This window comes from Sciurus vulgaris, assembly GCF_902686455.1.
Source record: "Sciurus vulgaris genome assembly, chromosome: 16".
NCBI classification, from domain to species: domain Eukaryota; kingdom Metazoa; phylum Chordata; class Mammalia; order Rodentia; family Sciuridae; genus Sciurus; species Sciurus vulgaris.
This window is the reverse complement of record NC_136477.1, coordinates 3,327,050-3,344,691: the sequence shown is the minus strand read 5'-3', so window position 1 is coordinate 3,344,691 and position 17,642 is coordinate 3,327,050. Positions and strand designations below refer to the sequence as shown.

The 17,642-nt window shown below is 64.0% G+C and overlaps 1 protein-coding gene across 1 annotated transcript in view; it reads right to left on the bottom strand.

Annotated features, from left to right (window-relative positions):
- UHRF1 (ubiquitin like with PHD and ring finger domains 1) overlaps window positions 1-17,642 on the bottom strand; it is a 25,101-nt gene extending 7,459 nt beyond the window's left edge. Inside the window, exons 1-10 of the mRNA XM_079115284.1 lie at window positions 17,472-17,642; window positions 16,114-16,276; window positions 8,009-8,269; window positions 7,438-7,598; window positions 5,783-5,998; window positions 3,338-3,438; window positions 3,072-3,258; window positions 2,580-2,703; window positions 2,387-2,494; window positions 1,505-1,609 (exon numbers count right to left, since the gene is read on the bottom strand). Coding sequence (XP_078971410.1) covers window positions 1,505-1,609; window positions 2,387-2,494; window positions 2,580-2,703; window positions 3,072-3,258; window positions 3,338-3,438; window positions 5,783-5,998; window positions 7,438-7,598; window positions 8,009-8,269; window positions 16,114-16,266 — 1,416 coding nt within the window. The 5' untranslated portion in view covers window positions 16,267-16,276; window positions 17,472-17,642. The remainder of the gene's footprint in view (window positions 1-1,504; window positions 1,610-2,386; window positions 2,495-2,579; window positions 2,704-3,071; window positions 3,259-3,337; window positions 3,439-5,782; window positions 5,999-7,437; window positions 7,599-8,008; window positions 8,270-16,113; window positions 16,277-17,471) is intronic.

Genomic DNA, 17,642 nt, shown 5'->3' with positions numbered 1-17,642 from the left:
AGCAGCAGAGCCACACGCTGCGGTGGGACAGCTCTGCAACACCGCACTCCAAGGGACGGTCCAGGTGACCGCACATGACACGGGATCCGCCCACAGGAAGCCCCGGGGGGCAGGCCACAAGGACAGGAAGGACAAAAGCCCAGCTGGGGGGCAGAGCGTCCAAGGGGCAGTTTCAGTGTGGGGACATGAGACAGTTGTGGAGACGGTTGGGACATGAGAGTTGTGGGGATGTGAGACAATTGTGGGGACGGTGGGGACATGAGACAGTTGGGACGGTGGGGACGCGAGACAGTTGTGGGGACGGTGGGGACGTTGAGACAGTTGTGGGGACGGTGGGGACGTGAGACAGTTGTGGGGACAGTGGGGACAGCTGCGTGGCCACACCACGCGTCTAAGGCTGCCACCCAGCACAGTCTCCTCCCCGGCCACCGAGGGGCATTCTGCAGTGGGCTGGGTGGGAGGTGTCCCCCACAGCTTCTGGGTCAGTGCAGGAGGTTCGGAGGCGAGATGGCCGGGCCAAGGTGCTGGAAGCAGGCAAGCATGGTGGGAGGTGGCGGGCCAGGCTGTCAGGACGCGTCCCCCCACAGCCCCTGCCCCTCCCGCTTCCTGGCCACCACGGAATGCGCCCTTCTCCACAGGGCCTGTTTGCCACGACGCGCTGCCGCTCTGTGGACTGTGACCTCTGACCCCTAGAGCCCAAACCCCCAAGTTGTTCTCATCAGGTGTTTGGTCACAGCAACACAGAAGCCGACGACGGCCACTTCCAAGACCTCCCGTGGACATGGAGACCTGACTGCCAAACACTAGAGAGGCCTCTCCCTGGAGGTGGCACTGTCCCCAGCCTGGCCGTGGCTCCTACAGTGGGGACGCACAGAGCAGTTGCAGCTTCCTACACCCCCCCCCCCCCCGCACGAGTCCAGGGAAACAGCGCAGGATTTTCCTTCCACCCGTCACATGCAGCACTGCAGGGCCTCTCGGCACCTAGGAGCTGCATCGTGGCTGCCCTTGCACTCTAGAGCCCCATCACATAACAAGGGCAACCTGAGCATGGCACTGCTGTGTGACGGTTGGTGTGACGACCTCGATCGCTACTGGGCGACTGGCGGGAGGGAAGCGCCTGCCACGCAGATACCCTGGACCAAGGGCGACCAGGAAGGCAGGAGCTCCTGCCACTCGGGCTGCGTCCCTCGGAATGGAGTCTGGGGTTCGGGTTTTCAAGGCGACGTCTCTGGACTGTGTCACGACTGCACATAACTAGAACCATGCGTGGTGAAGCCACGCTTAGAAGCAGACGCACGCTGAGTTGTGCACTTTGCAACCCAACAGCACAGCGGGGGCGTGGTGCACATGGGGCCCCAGCGACTCAGGAGGCCGAGGCGAGAACCGCCAAGGCCAAGACCCGCCTCAGCAACGGGGCAAGGCCCGTCTTCAAACAGAAAGGGCTGGGGACGGGTCGGCGGCCTCAATCCTCCCGACAGAAGACAACCGACTCAGCGACACTCACCACGTCGTCCTCGTAGCCCCCCGCCAGGACCAGCGAGTACGCGCCGTCGTTGCTCCGGCCATGGATGCCCGCCACGTGAGGCCTGTGGACTCCGGACTCGCTGACCTATAACCACGTCAGAAAGAACTGGCACCTCCTGCGCCGGCCGGCAGAGCGCCAAGGCCAGGAGATGCCGCCCACCAGCCCCACTGAGCCCAGCCCCACCGGGCAGCTGCTGCCCGTCTTGGCCGTGCCTCCCGTGCCCGGGAGCAGCCAGCAGCCAGGGCTGGGGATGAGGACGTTGTACGCCGACACCATCCTTTGCTGGGCAGACTCGGGGTTCAGGCTGCTGCTCGCCCCGCACATGACGTTCAGAGGATCCGTCACCCCGGGCCTGGCTGGCTGCCACCGACGGGACAGAGCAGAGCTGCCCGGAGCGCCTGGCCTGGGTTTGGCACTGCCAGCTGCACAGCGGGCACACTTTCCTCCTCCGGTTCAGGGGTCTCACCCTGGCCAATCCCACCCAGGGAACCCTGGGCAGTCTGGGGGCTCCCCCATGAAGTGGGTGGAGGTCAGGGCCTGCGAGGGCCGAGTGCCAGGACCTCACGCGGCTCCACCCTGGCACACGCACAGCCAGGGGCTGTCCCCACTGACTGTGGCCTGGGCCAGGACAGCCTGTGACAGGTGACACTTTGCCCTGGAAGGAACAGCCACCTCTGGGGAGGGTCCCACAGGCCTCTGGGGGCGAGCGCTCCACCCTACCCCTGGTGACGTGGCCACACCAAGACCCCCAGGGCCCCCTCACAGCCAGGAACCCTGGGGGTCTGTCCCCGGCCTGCGTGGCCACTGCCACGAGAAACAGCCTGAGGTGCAGATGAGCCCGTGGCCGGGACACACAGGTACCTGGACTCGGAAGCGCCACATGGTGCCCACGGGGATGCCTGGGATGGGCCCGTAGTGGTTGGAGGGGACGATGGTGCACTCCTTTGTGCGCCCCACACACGCCATGCCCTGTCCACCAGGGAAGCAAGGGGACAGCGTGAGTGGCCGTGACAGGGGCAGCGGGCAGCGGGCGGCAGACAGGAGGGCGGCCCACCTTGCCCCAGTCCCGCTGCGAGGACGACGTGGCAGACGCCATCTTCGCCTTCCTCTTGCTCTCCTTCAGCTTCTCCCCGGCCAACACCACCTCGCTGGCGTCATTCCGACAGTCGGGACAGTACCTGTGACGGCAGGGATGTCACCCCCGCACGGGGTGCTGTCTGCACTGCCCCGCCTGACCGCGCAGCACACGGGGCCACTTAATTTGAGTTCACGTTAGTTAAAGTTGGAAGCCCCGCCCTGGGTCGCCTTGGGAACCTCGGCAGCCACATGCAGTGGCGTCGACCCCTGGGGAGGCCTCCCCACCGTCCTGCTTCTCAGAGTCCCCACAGGGACAGGGGCAGGGAGCCCGGCAGGTCGGCCACCACTGCCAGGTCACAGCACAAGCCGAGAACGCAGTGGCCAAGGGGCTGCTTTGGCGGACACCAGAGCCCGGAGGCCTGTCCCCACGTGGGTGTGCAGGGCCCCCGCGGCCGCCCCGCCAGCTCACCACTCCGCCTCGGTTGGCACGCTGCTGAGGGGCGGGCGGAGGCAGTAGAGGTGGTAGGCCATGTCACATTCATCGCACAGGAGCTGCTTGTCCGGGGCCTCGCGCCCCCCGCACTGGTGGCAGGCGCAGATGCGGCACAGCTTGCTGGGGTCATCCTTGCAATACTTGCAGGAGGGGCCGCTCTTCCCTGTACACCGGGAACAGGGTCAGGCGCGCGGGGCCAGTGGGACCGGGGCCCCCAGCTGCAACGCGGGGCCCAGACTCACGTCTCATGGGGCTTCCGACCACGGGGCTCCCTTCGCCCGGGTGCTCGATCTTGAAGACTTCGTCCACAAAGACGATCCGACAGTCATTGAGAGCATCGCCCCTGGGGATGACGTTCCGGAACGTTACCAGGACGCTCCCCAAGTCCTGACACAGCTGGCTCCCCGAGAGCCGGAGCGGGCCCAGGGCCCGGCAACAGGCCACACCAAAGTCCGCCTCCCTCCAAAGTCCGACTGAATCAGACACCGAGGACGACAAACCTGCGTCTTCCCAGGAGTCTGGGAGGGTGGTGGGCCCTGGAGCGGACCCAGCTGCTCACGCAGAGCTGCCCGTGACGACGCCCCAAAGCTCCTTCTGTACCTTAGATGGCAGGATCGACGCGGCCCCACCAGCCAATCCCAGAGGACACAAACTACAGACACCCCAGCGCTTCAAGCCCAGGTTAACGGCAGACGCAGGCGGAACCGTACATCTCAGAACAGCACGCGCAAAGCACACGCCAACACGGAACAGCACGCCAGGCCCGGCCCCATCCAGGCACCACATGCACGCACGTGCACACACGTGATCACGAAGCCATGGGCCCTGGACCACAAAGGAGGCCACAGAATAGACAGACCCAGAGCACAGCGACCGAAGACAGCCAGGGAGCACATGGACCCGAGCCCCGGCCAGTGGGACCCCAGCTCGAGAAGCGTGCACACCGCTTCAGCAGCACCCCAGGACAGTCGCCCAGAGAGGTCAGGTCCTGCGCCAAAAACAAACGTCGAGGACCTGAAATCATACAGAATGTGTTCTCTGACGACAAGGAAGTCACTCTTCAGAAGACAAAGGGGCTGGGCTGTGGCTCAGTGATAGAGCTCTTGCCTGGTAAGCGTGAGGCACCACGTTCAATCCTCGGCACCACATGAAAATAAAGTATTTAATAAAAAGAGTCAGTGGGAAGCCAGGCAGATGGCACACGCCTGCAATCCCAATCAATGACTGGGAGGCTGAGGCAGGAGGATCACAAGTTCAAGCCAGCCTCAGCCACTCAGTGAGGCCCTGTCTCAAAAACTAGAAAGGACTGGGGTGCAGCTCTGCCGTCAAGTGCTCCTGGGTTTGGTCCTAAGTACAAAATAAAAAGATAATGGGAAAATCTCAACACCACCCTTCCCAATAAGCAAGTCAGAGAGTCTCAAAAACTTTTAAATACGATTAGCAACTCCTGTTGCGAGCAGCTACAGGTGTGAGGGCGAGGGCAAGGGCAGTGGAGGCTGTCCTCAGGAGGAGGCTGCCTCCAGCACTCGCCAAGAGCAGGGCCACCCAAGAGCCAGGGTGGGCTGGGCAGGAAACCCAAAGAGCAGACTCCAAGGGAACAAAGCAGCCAGCCTCCAGCCCAATGGCGGGCTGGGCGCAGGCTGTGGTGGAGCTGGCCTGGCCCCCGTGAGGCCTGAGGTCTCGGCGCCTCAGGAAAATACGGCAAGAAGATCAAGGAACTGTGCCATGCACAGCTGAACTGCCGACCAGGAGAGGTGGCGAGCCACTCGCAGAGCAGGGCGGAGGCGGGCCGCGGCGGCAGCGCAGGACCCAGCGCAGACCAGGCACTCCACTCACCCCACCTCCCCCGCACCGCCACACCCACGCGGTCCCAGCCAACAACAAGCAGCTCCTCAAGAAAGACCACCCAGACCTGGAGGTGGAGGCCCCGCGGGCAGGCAGCACTGGCTCCCACTCGGCCAACAAAAAGGCAGGGCCGCAGACGCCTCCAGGCCAGCGCCGGCCTGACCACACGGCCATGCCAGGACACACGGCCATGCCACCACACACACGCTCGGCCAACCTGGACGACTGGGTGGGCTCCCCCCAGCACCGCAAGAACGCACACCTGGAGCCAGGCACACGCCCTGGCCACGTGGACGGCTGGCCAGTGGCCCTGTGCAGTGGGACACTGCTCAGCCACTGACATGGGCAAAAGGCGTCACGCAGAGGGAAAGCCGACCCCAGAGGCTTCCAGGGCCACCACGCCCCACCTACGTGACGCTCTGGGCACAACAGAACCACGCGGGCGAGAAGGCCAAGGCTGGCCTGGAGGGGCGGAGGGAGCTAGGAGAGGGCCATGGGTAGGTGCCACAGAGGCCCTACGGTCCCAGCGACAGGCGGAGGCAGGAGAGTCCCGGGAGCCTGGAGTCAGGGACCTGCCTGAGCAAGGGTGCGAGACCCGGGTGCGGCTCATAAAGAGAAAGCGGGGAGGGAGCAGTAGGGGCGTGTCCTGGCTCCCCGAGTACTGTCCCTGTCCCTGGCATGAGCCCTCCCGTGAGCCCCCAGCAGGCAGGCAGGACGACATCCCCGTGGCGGGGCCGCGCCCTTCCCTGAGCCTGCCCGCACCCCTGGAGGCTCAGGAAAGCCGGAAATGCACCGGGCTGGGTCCCAGCCGTCTCCCCGGGAGGCCTGGGCCGGGGGCTCACCCGAGCTTGACGTTGGCGTAGAGCTCCCGCACTGTCCGGGTCTCCCGCTTCCTGGTGATCTCGGCGTCGTACCAGAAGCCGCGCTCCTTGGGGTGGTCGGGATTGTAGTTGAGCATCACCACCTGGCCCACCTCCAGCTCCTGCCACTTGAGGATGGTGCGGGCGCGCGCACGGACGTCCCCGGAGCTCATGGAGACCACGCCGTTCTCAGGGTAGCTGTGAGGAGAGCGCAAGCCTGACCTCCTGTAGGAGCCCGACCCCCAGGGTGAGGCTTGACCTCCAGCCGGCATGGAGGCCAGCACAGAACTGGCTGCACGGCCACACAGCAGGGCCTCGGGGACGCGCACGGCAGGCGGTGCTTCCCAGGGGCCACAGCCTAACTGGGCCCAGGGCCGCTCTGGAAACGGCTAGGAGGTCATCGCACCAAGGTGAGGTCCCTGGAGCGGGCGGGCCTGGCGCCTTCAGCGAGGGGACAGGGACACACATGGAGATGATGGCCTGGGGCACCATGACCTGGGCCTCCAGCTCCAGAGCCTGCCGGTCACTACCGTCCGGCCAGGTGGGCGCCAGGCATGGCAGCCCAGGGCCTCCAGCCTTTGCTGTGTGCAGGAGGGGAGCACGTGCTCCTCTGTAACTGCGACGGGCTGGACGCAAACTGACGAGAAGTCGTCACCCAGACGGGTGTCCCACCAGCCAGGCAAGGGCACCCAGGAGCGCAGCTCAAGCAAGCACGCGGCAGGACAGCCGGGACCACAGGGTGCCCAGACCCAGGCCGGGCTGCAGGTGTCTTCTGCGCAGGCCCAGCAGCAAATGCTTTCTATCTGCCACTGCTGTGGGCAACTCCCCAACTAATGGCGCCACCACGTTCCAATAAAGCTCTACTTACAAAACAGAAGGAGCCAGGTCTGCCCCCGGGTCCGTGCGCGGACCCCCACCAAGAGGACAGGACTCTTGTCCAGCAGGATCGACTGGATTCCTTCTCCCCAGTAACTTTACAGAGCTGAGCTCAGCAGGGGGCAGACTGGGCTCTGGAAAGGACAGGCCCAGCAAGGGCCAAGGAGCCTGCTGCCCAGGTGCTGGGCTGGGTTACGGCTCAGCTGACCGCAGCCCCCTTCAGTGCAAGAGAGGCCTCATGCCCAGCACTATGGGGCTGCAAGGCCCTCGGGAGGCAGCCAAGATCACAGACGCTCACACCAGGAGGAGGCACTCAGCCAGTGGCCCAGGGCCCTCCAGGGAAAGGACAGAGCCACCTGTGAGTGCACCTGAAAAGACTGACCACAGGCCAGGAAGGGCCTGGCCACAAACCTGCCTCTGCTCCCTGCCCTGAACTCCAGCCTCCGGGACCAAGGCAGATGATGGCCCAGTAGTCACACCTCTGGGAAGACAGTGTCCTGTCAGGCGGCCCAAGGGAGCCAGCTGCCCTGGTGTCCACTCATGCGTGACGCCTATGCTGGGGACCCAGCAGGTGCTCAGTGAACACCGTGCGGCACAGAGCCTTCCGCTGGGGAAGAGGACCGAGACGCACGGCGGCTTCAGCCACAACACCAGGTGTAGCTGAAACAGGATGCGGGCAGCCTGGTCCCAGCAGAGCCCAGGGGTCGGTCCCGCCTCCAGGCGGCCAGGCCTCCACCGTCAGGCTGGCGTTGGACACTCACTCGTCATATTTCACGTGGTAAATGACGTCCTCTTCCGGAGTCGGGCTGGCGGCGGAGCTGCTGGGCTCATCCTGGGACGGTGGCTTCCTCAACACCCTGACCACCTGTGCCTCAAACCACGCGCCCATGCTGGTGTCCCGGGCGTCCACGTACTCGTTGACCTGGAGGGGCGAGGGCGCCACCTGGAGGGAGCTGGCAGGCCCCTGGCCTCGCCCTTCCCACACACCAGGACACCAGTGTCCCAGAGGCTGCCCTCAGGCGGACCGCCCGGGAGAACCCTGGCCACTGAGCCACAGGCCACACGGGACACCGCCTGGCTCCCCGCCTGGCTCCCCGCGGCCCAGGGAGGCAGAGCCTCCCGCGAAACCTCCTGATCAGAGAGGGCCGCAGATGCAGAGACGTCAGCCACCAAGCTGGCCAGAGGGGACGCCTACAGCCCAGTGCTGGGCTTCACCCTTCGAGGGTCACCCAGGAATCCCAGAGGACCGTGCTCGCCCACGGGAGCAAAGGCCGCCACGGCCACTTCGAGGGCAGGAGCGGGGCGGCCAGCGGGCAGGGCCGACAGCCTCACCTTGTACAGCCCCAGCTCCGTCTCGTCCCACGTGTCCTCGCCCTCCAGGCCGGCTTTGCCGTCCGTCTCGGCGGCTGCCTCCCCGTGGGTGGAGGACTTGTCCGACTCGCTCTGGCCCAGGCAGCAGCCAGAGTCGGTGTCCGAGAGCTCGGAGTCCCTCTCCTTGAGGCTGGGCGGCAGCATGAGGCTCTGGCGGACCAGGAGCTGAATGATGTCATTCAGGCGCACGTCGTAGTCGAAGAGCGTGTGGCCGTCCTCCATCTGCAGAGACCAGGGCAGAGCTGCGGCCACGCCCAGCCTGCAGGCCTCCAGGCAGGGTCTCCAGCCAGAGCAGCTCAGGAAAGGCCCCTAGGGGGCGTGGCCCGCCCGCAGGATACAGCCCGCCTGCCGGAGACCGCTGGACCACGTGGCTCCTTAAAAAGAGCACACGTCACTCTGCCATCGCTCAGACTGCCCAGAACATACCTGGCCACAACTGGGGACGCACGGTGCCTGGTGTCCTGGCCTGGAATGGCAGAGGCCAGGGCTGCCGCCCAGCACCCTACAGGACCCAGGACACGGCCTGGGTGTCCATGACGCATGCCCCGGGCAGCTCCCACAGCCCCGAGCCCCAGCCCGACTCTGCAGCTCCCAGGGAGGGATCTTGGGGGGCCTGCTGGAAGCCAGCCAGCAGCACCCAACCCTGCCCACCACCAGGACCCCCCCCCGATGCCCTGCTGGGACCTGATCACTCCCTGCGGACTGCTGTTGGGTGGGTGTCCAGGGCACTGCAGGGTGCGGAGCCTCCACCTACTCCATGCCAGGGGCACCTCAGTCATGACAACCCCAAGTGTCCCCTGCTGCAGATTCAGCTGGGTTCAGAGCCAGCCCTGCAGGAAGGGAGGACAGGAGCCGCTCCCTCCACCTCTGCACACCTGGGGCCAGAGGGCCCCAGCCTGTAGGCGAACCTCCCCGCCAGGATCCCAGAAGCCCTGAGGGACGGCCCGCCTGCCCACGCAGAGCCTCCTGGGCCCACACGCCCAAGACAGGAGCGGCTGGCACAGGTGCTGCGCCCGGGAAGACAGGTGGACAGACGTGGTCACACGGCACCATCCACCACGACCAAGCCACCCAGAGACAAAAGGACACGCGGCTGGCCATCCACACCTGGAGCGTCCCTCAGCCTCGAACAGCAGCCTGCATGAACCCCAGGACCTGGTGCTCAGCAAGAGCCAGAGGGAAACAGGCAGGCGGCAGGGACGCGGGGGGGGGGGGGGGGGGCGCAGGACTGGAGGCACCGGCTGCTGGAGGGGAGCCCGCTCTGCACCCCCACCGAGCCCCAGCACAGGGCTCATGCTGCGGCACTGTCACCAGATGCATGTGGCCGCCCTGTCCACACCCACAGAAGTCCCCTACGCAGGTAGGCCCAGATGAGGACTGGGCTCCAAGGACGATGTGTCCAGGCAGGCCACCCTGAACTGCCCTTGCGGGCAGGGACAGTTCTGCTGTGAACCAAGAGGGGGAGAGAAGGCACCGTCCCCAACACCACTGTCCCCAGGAAGCCCACCGATGGCCAGCCATGCCCCTGGTGCACCCCTGGGCTGCACCATGCCATCAAGCAGACCCTGGTTCCCTCACTGCTGGTTGGGTGTCCTGGGCAGAGCAGCGTCCCTGGCCTTTGCCCACTCCAGGCCAGGAGCCCACTCCCCAGTCAAGACCACAGGTCCCAACGCCGCCTGGCAGAGACCCTGCATGTGCCTAACATGCCGACTGAGCAAGGGCTGGACAAATGCGTCACCCTGGTCCCCACGAGGGCTCTGCACCCATGCGTGCCAAGGTCAGCAGCCCAGCCCAGAGACACCACCTACACTGAGGGACAGCACAGCCCAGCAGAGGGAGGGGGCGACCACTGCCCAGTGGGGCCAGAGGTGGGAGGCCCAGAGGGCAGGCACCTGTGCCAACCCAGCAGCATGGACGTGCCAGCAGGGCAGGCAGTGAGGCGAGGCCAGGCCATTGTGGGGCCACACCCCATCTGTCCACTTGGACAGACCCAGTCGGAGCGGAGAGACCAGGGGCAACGGTGACACCCAGGGGTGAGGCAGCCAGTCTGGGGACACAGGCCTGGAGACAGGAGAAGCCTGGTGAGGGTCTGGTCAGGCCAGAGGGCAGGCTGACCCAGGTGACCAGAGGGGGACCCAGCCTGCACCCAGTCCCCTCAGCCCCTCTTCAACTGGCTAGGGACAGCACTCCCAGGACAACCTACATGCCCCTAGCCCTTCACGCACCAGGAAGGCGGCGGCAGGCACTGTCCGACCAGCTAGGTCACGGCCACAGGGATGTCTCTCTGGGCACAGGGAGCAGGTATGGGGCCAGATGTCCCGTCTGGGCTGGTGATAGGGAGCCTGAAATTCCAGCTCCAGGTCGGTGACACGAACAGGAGCGCCCGAGCATGGGAAGTCACCCCCAGCTCATCACTTCTAGTGCTAAGAATTAAGCGAGGTCAGCTCACGGCGGGCCTGCCCCCTGCGCACCAGGCCCAGCTCCATCCCGTGACAAAACCCACAGGGAGCTCGGGCCACAGCCCAGGGGCACTCTGGGGCCCAGGGGAAACTGGCCATGGCAAGTCATGCCTGCCGCATGCCCGTCCGTCCCTCTTAATCCGACTGCACGCAGCTGACGTTGGGAGTGGATTTTTAATCACTAGAGCGATTTTTCCATGTTTAACAAGCGAGTCAGTCTGAACTCCAGGAAACTGGCCCTTCGACCGAGTCCCAGGACGGCTGCCGCAGAACGCCCTGGTTCTGTGGGCCACCCTCAGTGACGTGTGGGTGCTGGGGAGGGACTGGACTCCCAGCCCGGGCCACCCCTTCACTCTCCAGCCACATCTTAGGTCCTCCCAGGATCTATTCTGGTTTTTGACTTTGCAGACTCAGGGAGGGTGTAGGGGGTCCACCACTGAGCCACACCCCCAGCCCTCCTTATCTTGAGACAGGGCCCCCCCAAGTTGCCCAGGCTGCCTCAGCAGGGACTGCCAGCATGGCCACTGCTGCAAGCGTCCATGTCATGAAGCTGCTGCAGGGTCAGCTTCTACCTCCACTGAGTCTTCAGGTTTGTTCCTATTTCCTTAATTTCTGTTATCTTTACTTTCTTCCTCTTTTAAATGCTTTGGAATTATTCTGTGGCTCTTTTCTAACTTCAGATACTCATTTCATCAATTCTAAACCTATATTGTCTTTTCAAATAAAAGCACCATGAGGCTAACCCCCCACCCCCCGTCAGAGCCCAGTGCAGTGGCGCACACCTGTAATCCCAATGGCTTGGGAGGCTGAGGCAGGAGGATTCCAAGTTTGAGGTCAGCCTCAGCAAATTAGCAAGACCCTGCCTCAAAATAAAACATCAAAAGGGCTGGGGGTGTGGCTCAGTACAGCAGCCCAGAGTTCAACGCCCCGTACAAAACAACCCTCCAGTGCGTGCGTCCTCGGCTGCACTGGTGGGACTAGTTTTCATTCAATGACATTTTCCCCTCCAACCCACTAAAGTCATTTAGACTCTTGTCATTTCCAATCACGAGGGGTCTGGTGCCTCTGCTATCGTTCAGTCAGGATTCACAGGCTGCTAGATGCTGCCATGAGGGCTGCAGGGCTGCTGTCACTCAGGGCTGGGCGGGGCTTAGCACCAGTCCAGCCCATGGGCCGGGCTCCCTTCTCAGCACCACATGAGAAGTGAAAGAACCACGTGCTGGCCCTGGCCTTCGTGCCGTCTGCGCACCCTGGTCCACACACGCAGCCCAGGAGACTCTCTCTGCTGCTGGCTTCAGGTTCCACCCAGGCCACTGAAGGAAGTCCTGGTGGTCCAGAACTTCAGTGTCCCCGAGTCCCAGCTGCCTGACCTACGAACCCCTGAGAAATATGTTCAACCCCACTACAGTTACACCTGTGACAGTTCCGCTGTCCACATAGTCTGAAGAGTGGGAGGCAAGCTCACCCTCACCACCGAGCGCCACACCAAGGGACCTGCGCGGGGCCACCCTGCCATGGGCTTTATTCTCAGCGTGACCGAGCAGGGTCGAGTTTCCATCACAGTAAGCTTCCATGACCTCCCATCAAGTGCAGCGAAGCTGAACCCAGCTGTGAGATAGCACCGCAGCTGGTGCCCTGGCCCAGCCCGTCGCCCGCGGCTCAGGCCGAGGCAGGACTGCAAGGCAGGAGCCAGCCTCTGCAACTTACTGATACCCTGTCTCAAAAGAGTTTTTAAAAAGGGCTGGGGGTGCAGCTCAGTGGTGGCTTGATCCCCAGTGCCAAAAAAAATCAACTAACAAAAAAAATAAGGAAAAAGCACCCGTGCTCCAACTTCTGTCCCAAGACACAGCCTGTTACCACTCAATCCACAGCAACCCTGCATTTAATGGCAAAAAAAAAAAGGGGGACAATCAAGAAGTCCAGGATTGTCACATCAAGAGTAAAAATGGGTGGTGCACCCAGGTCTTCCCCGGGGTCACCAGGGTTCAGGGCAGCTCTGGCGCACACAGACCAGGGAACAGACTGCAACCAAGGCACCCGCCAGGTGCCATCTGTGAAGGGATGCAGCCTCCATGCAGCCGCAGGGGCAGCTCTGGGAGGAGCCAGGCTGTGGCCGGGAACCAAGGTCCAGCGGGCGTGGTCTGCTCCCTGGGCTGTGGCAGCAGGGATGCCGTGAGCCCCAGGACCACATCATGAGGCGACCTCTATGCTGCGCAGGGTGAACCAACACAAACCAGGACGCTACCATGACGTCAACAGGCCACGTCATCTGGGGGCGAGAAGCAAGCAGGGACTATCCTGGCCCCCTCTGTCCCATCAGCCTGGCCAGGAGGGCCTGTAGGGTCTGCAGCAGTGGACGGACAGACCGACCGACCACCAGGCGGGAGGCGGGAGTACGTCCCGGGAAGGTGAGTGGGGCGAGGGCAGCACACCCAGGAGCAACAGGGACCACGCCTCAGGGACGGCCACGCCGGGCACAAGGCTGGCTCCTGCCAACGCAAGCCCAGCCCTCCAGGAGGCCGGCTCGCTGAGGACATGCCCTGGGTGCCACTGAGAAAGTCACACTGGGACGAGGCCATGCCTTTGCGGGTGGCTTCTGCGCTACAGTGCAGAGTGGACCTGAGCGCAGGCCCCAAGGCCATGGCCACGAACACCCCTGCCCTCCCCAGGCACCTGCTGGCCCCAGAGAGTCAGCCTCAGGGACAGGCCTCTGGTTTCTGAGGGGGCTGTCACACTGCCACCTGATCCTCCCGTCCAAGAGGACAGGGCCAAGCCGACCACAGCAGACCACCAGGCCCCCTATGGAGGGCATTCCTGGTCACACTGACCTGGCCATGGCCTTGAAGGCAGGCCTGGCAGTTGGCTCTTTTCCTGAGTTATGTATAAATTAGCAATTTTCAGCTGGGCCATTCTGCCCCAGGGGCCCTGGTACGATATCTGGGGACACGTGTGGCTGTCACAATTGGGGAAGCTCCAGAGGGGGGTGGTGGAGGCCCAGGAAGTGCCCAAGCCGCCACCCAGAAAGCGCCCTGCTCCAGCATCCTCCGTGCCACGGGGAGCCCCAAGCTAAGCTGCTCCCGGGCCTTTCCTGGGAGCCAGGTCCCGGCCACCCCGCCCGCCACCTGAGAGTATCAACAGGCTGCCAGGTGGAGGGCCACGCAGCCACGTTTGCAAGGCGCCTTGGGAAGGTTAGGTGACAGGCAGGCACTCCTGAGCAGGCTGAGGCACCGCCAGGGACAGCATTGTTGTTTTCACGGGCAATAAAACAAAAACAAACCAAAACACTGCCAGCTGCCTCTCCCCGGCCCAGGCCGGGCCTCCTCCCGACGTCCCCATGCGGGCTGGTCCCACATTTCCACCAACCAAGCAACCTTACGGCTGCTCTGGTCAGCCCGGAGGGGACCCCCAGGCCGGCCCACCCCTGGCTTCCTAAAGACAGGCCTCTGCTCTGTCGCCTGCACTGGGCCTCCTGCTGCCGTGCCACGTCTCTTTAAACGGACGAGGAAAACCTGGCAGAAGGTGGGGCACTGCCTGGCAGGTGCCAGGCCCCGGGTTCCAGCCCCAAAGGAAGGTGAACAGAACAGCCGTGTGCAACCGCGAGGAGGGCTGGTTTCTCTGGTTCCGCTGAGTTAGCGCGAGGACCTCTGTCCCCACCCTCCCGCGGCCGCCCCCACCTCCCCACGCCTGGCCACTTCCTAGCTGCGTACCCTGGGACGCTGCGTCACTGCAGAGGCCAGGCCTCCCTGCCCGGAAAACAAAGCCAGCACACATCTTCCTACAAAGCTGCCGCATGGGACCGGCCCTGGATGAGGGTCAAGCGTCGGCCGGCCCCCAGGGTTGCACAGGCACGCGGGCCCTCCCCGGCTAGCAGAGCTGCACTGTGGCAAGAAACGCAGTGTTGACACTCAAGGTTCCGGTTGTGTCCGGCACCAGCCTGCTGGGCGGGCCACGCCAGGCGTCCTCGGCCAGGCATCTGGTAGCTGCATCCTGCGATCAAGAGTGCCAGAAAGCGTGGCCCACTCTTGCCCGGATCGGATTTCACATAGGAACAGCGGGAGCCGGGGTCTGCTCCCGCTGAATTCGCCCTCTGCTTACCGAGCACACCCCACTACATAGGAGTGCGCCTAAGAAAGGAAGTGGATGACCACAGCCACGGACACTGGGCTCCGGTACCTGGCGGGCACGCTGAAGGCGAAGGTGAAGGGCAGGAGTCTGCAACTGACTTTGAAATACATCCAAAAAGTAGGACGGACTAGCAGGCAGGCAGACCACACGTTAGGTCTGTCGGCCTGCGGCTTGTGTCTTGCCTGCACACCCCACGGGTGAAAACGGACCCGTGGGCTCGGAGCCTGGCCAGGAGCAGGCACTGCGCCACCTTCACGCCCTGATCTTACAGTCCAACCTGCCAGGAACTCGGAGGAACACCGGTTTCCAGCAGGGCTTTGCAAACTGAAAGACGCTGTGCTCAAACCTCAAACCACGCACAGCCTTCCACGAGAAGCAGCCACCGTGGGAAGAGGAGGGGGCAGAGGGAGCCCGGGATGGCAGCCCAGTCAGTCCGAGTCCTCAGGCTCTGCTCTCCTCCCCAGCGGGACTGTCAACGTGACTCCTGAACACCCACGTCATCAGCGAGCCTCCAACAGGAAGGAGCCAACACGGGTCTCCCGGGGCGCCAAAAGCCCCAGAAATGCATCACCACATCAAATAAGCATGCAGAAGCCTACCAGCCCCCAAGCGCCCGCCAAGCAGCGAGTGTCTGCAACCTAGACAGCAGATGGCAGCACCTCCAGTCCATCCAGCAAGTGGCCCGGGAAGCCCAGCTGACTTTTTATCCACTTCAGTGGTCTCCTCGCCTCGTGCCACAGGCGACTACAGGCCAGCCGGGGAGACGGACTGCACCTCCTACCACACTGTCGTCTTCCCTTCGCAACCCCACTCCTGGCCTGCCCACTGTCCCCCAAGACACCAATCAAAGCAGAAACCACCAAGTGCCAAAGAGAAATCGTCCCAAGTGCAGGCAGCTGCTCGCAGCAAGACGGCCACTTTAAATGCTGCAAGGGGCTGGGAGGAGACCCCCGCAGAGACCACCCGGTCAGCCCGGAGTGGCGGAAATGCCTGGTCAGAAAGCACCATCTCCAGACCTTGAATAAACTCATCCAGATATCTAGAAAACCTTCCCTGGGGCCTGCCGATTAAAGGGCACGGGGTGCAAGCTGTGGGCTCTCAGGGTGTTTTCAAGGAAACCCTGGTCCCTTTGTCCTAGCTGTATCAGGAGTCTAGGCCCTTCTTCAAAATTCCAAAGCTGTCGGTCGCCTCCAACTTCTTTCTCTAGAAAATATTTTGAGGGGAGTTTTAAAAAATAAATAAATAAATAAGAGTTTAAAAGCCCAGATGCTATCAATTCAAGTGCCAGCTGCCTGCCTGGTGTGTCAACGTGAGTCCGGCCTTTGTTCCTTCCCTCGCAGGCATCTGAGGTTTCTGTAAGACTTCTTCCGGGAGACATGAAGCGGGACCGGAGGGGGGAGACTATCGGCTGGTGGCGGCAGAGGCGGGTGCCTAGACCAGTAAGAACAAAGGTGGGCCAGCGGGCAGCCTGGGCTGGCTTACCTGCTTGCCCCTGTAAAACAGCCTCTGCAGACCCGGCTCCACGTGAAACAGCTCTTGAATCTTCCGCCTCAGCTCTTCCACCTTGGTCAGCCTGGACAGCGAGTCCACCGTGTGGGTCTCCTTCCCGTCCATGGTGCGCACCTGGACCCACATGGTGTCAGAGCTGAGTGGGGGGAGAGAGAGTGGGGTCAGCTGTGCCACCAGGCCATGTCAGACTATACTGGGATCATGGTTGCTTCTGTCCAGCTGGTGGACAGTATGAAACTCCCCAAATGGCCTCCCAGCCTCCTGGTCCCCAAAGATTGCCAAGTCTCACCCAGGGCCAGGCAAAGTAAATTAAGGACTTAATGTCTTAATGACCAGCAAGTGTTCAGGACTGAGCAGGGAGGGCAAACGAGATCTCAGGCCATCCAGCGCAGCCCACCACCCATTCACAGGAAAACCAGGTCCGAGGCAGGGGAGGCCCGGGCCGGGGGCGCGCAGCCACCCCGAGTGGCCGCGCCGCTCGTTCATTCATTCCCGGGATTCGTGACTACGGAAGAGGGAATTCCCAAAGTCCGGAGTGCGCCGCAACTTATGAAGTCTCAGGGCAACTCCACCAAGTGCGACCAAGTAGGACCGGACCCCACCCGCGACCCCCGGGTCCCGGGACCCCCTCGGAGCCCCCCGCGCGCGTGCGCGGCCAGCCCCGCCGTGGCCATGGCAACCGGCCGCCCCGTCCCGGCCGCCCCCGCGCGCGTGGGGCGACTCACCACGGCCCCGCGGCGGCCTGCGCCTCCCCGGACTCCCGAAGCGCGGCCCCAGCGACCCTCCGGCACTCTGCCCCCGCCGCGCGGGTAGCGCCAGCAAACCCACGCCCACCCCCACCGCCGGGACCGACCGAGGGGCCCCTCTCGCCAAGTCCCGCCCCCCTTCACTTGGGCCGCCTCTTATTGGCCCCGCCGCACCCGGACGCCCCGCCCCGCTCGCTCCCTATTGGTCCAGACGCACCCGGGGAACTCAGGGCGCGCGAAATCAGGCTCGGGCGCGACAATTGAATCGCGGGGCGCCCCGCGCGCAGGCGCGGAGCCTGACATCCTCCCCCACGGCTCACCGGGCCCTACCCCGCCCGGCCCGCGCGACCCCCGCCCAGTTCCGCGTCTTACCGCTCGCCCTTGCCCTAGCCGGTGTGCCAGCGGGAGGAGTGGTAAAGGGTCTGGATCCCGGGACCGTGTGCAGGACAGCCCCCTTGCGGGCATGCGTGCGCCCATGCTGGCCGCGCGTCCCAGACCAAGCGGGAAAGTTTTGCAAAGTCCCCGAGTCCGGGGCACCCAGTGCTCCCGGCCCAGACTGGCACCCGGATCCGCCCTGCAACTCACCTCTGTGGCCGCCGTGATCCACTCTCCCGCCTGCGCGCCTGGCCTGCTGGGGATGGTGAAAGAGCTGCGTGCGTGGCTCGGATCCCCGCCGACTCGCGTGCGACCCGGAGCGCCCGCTCGGCCAACGCTGCCCGCCGCGCTGCCAGCTGCTCTGATTTTTTTCCCGCGAAA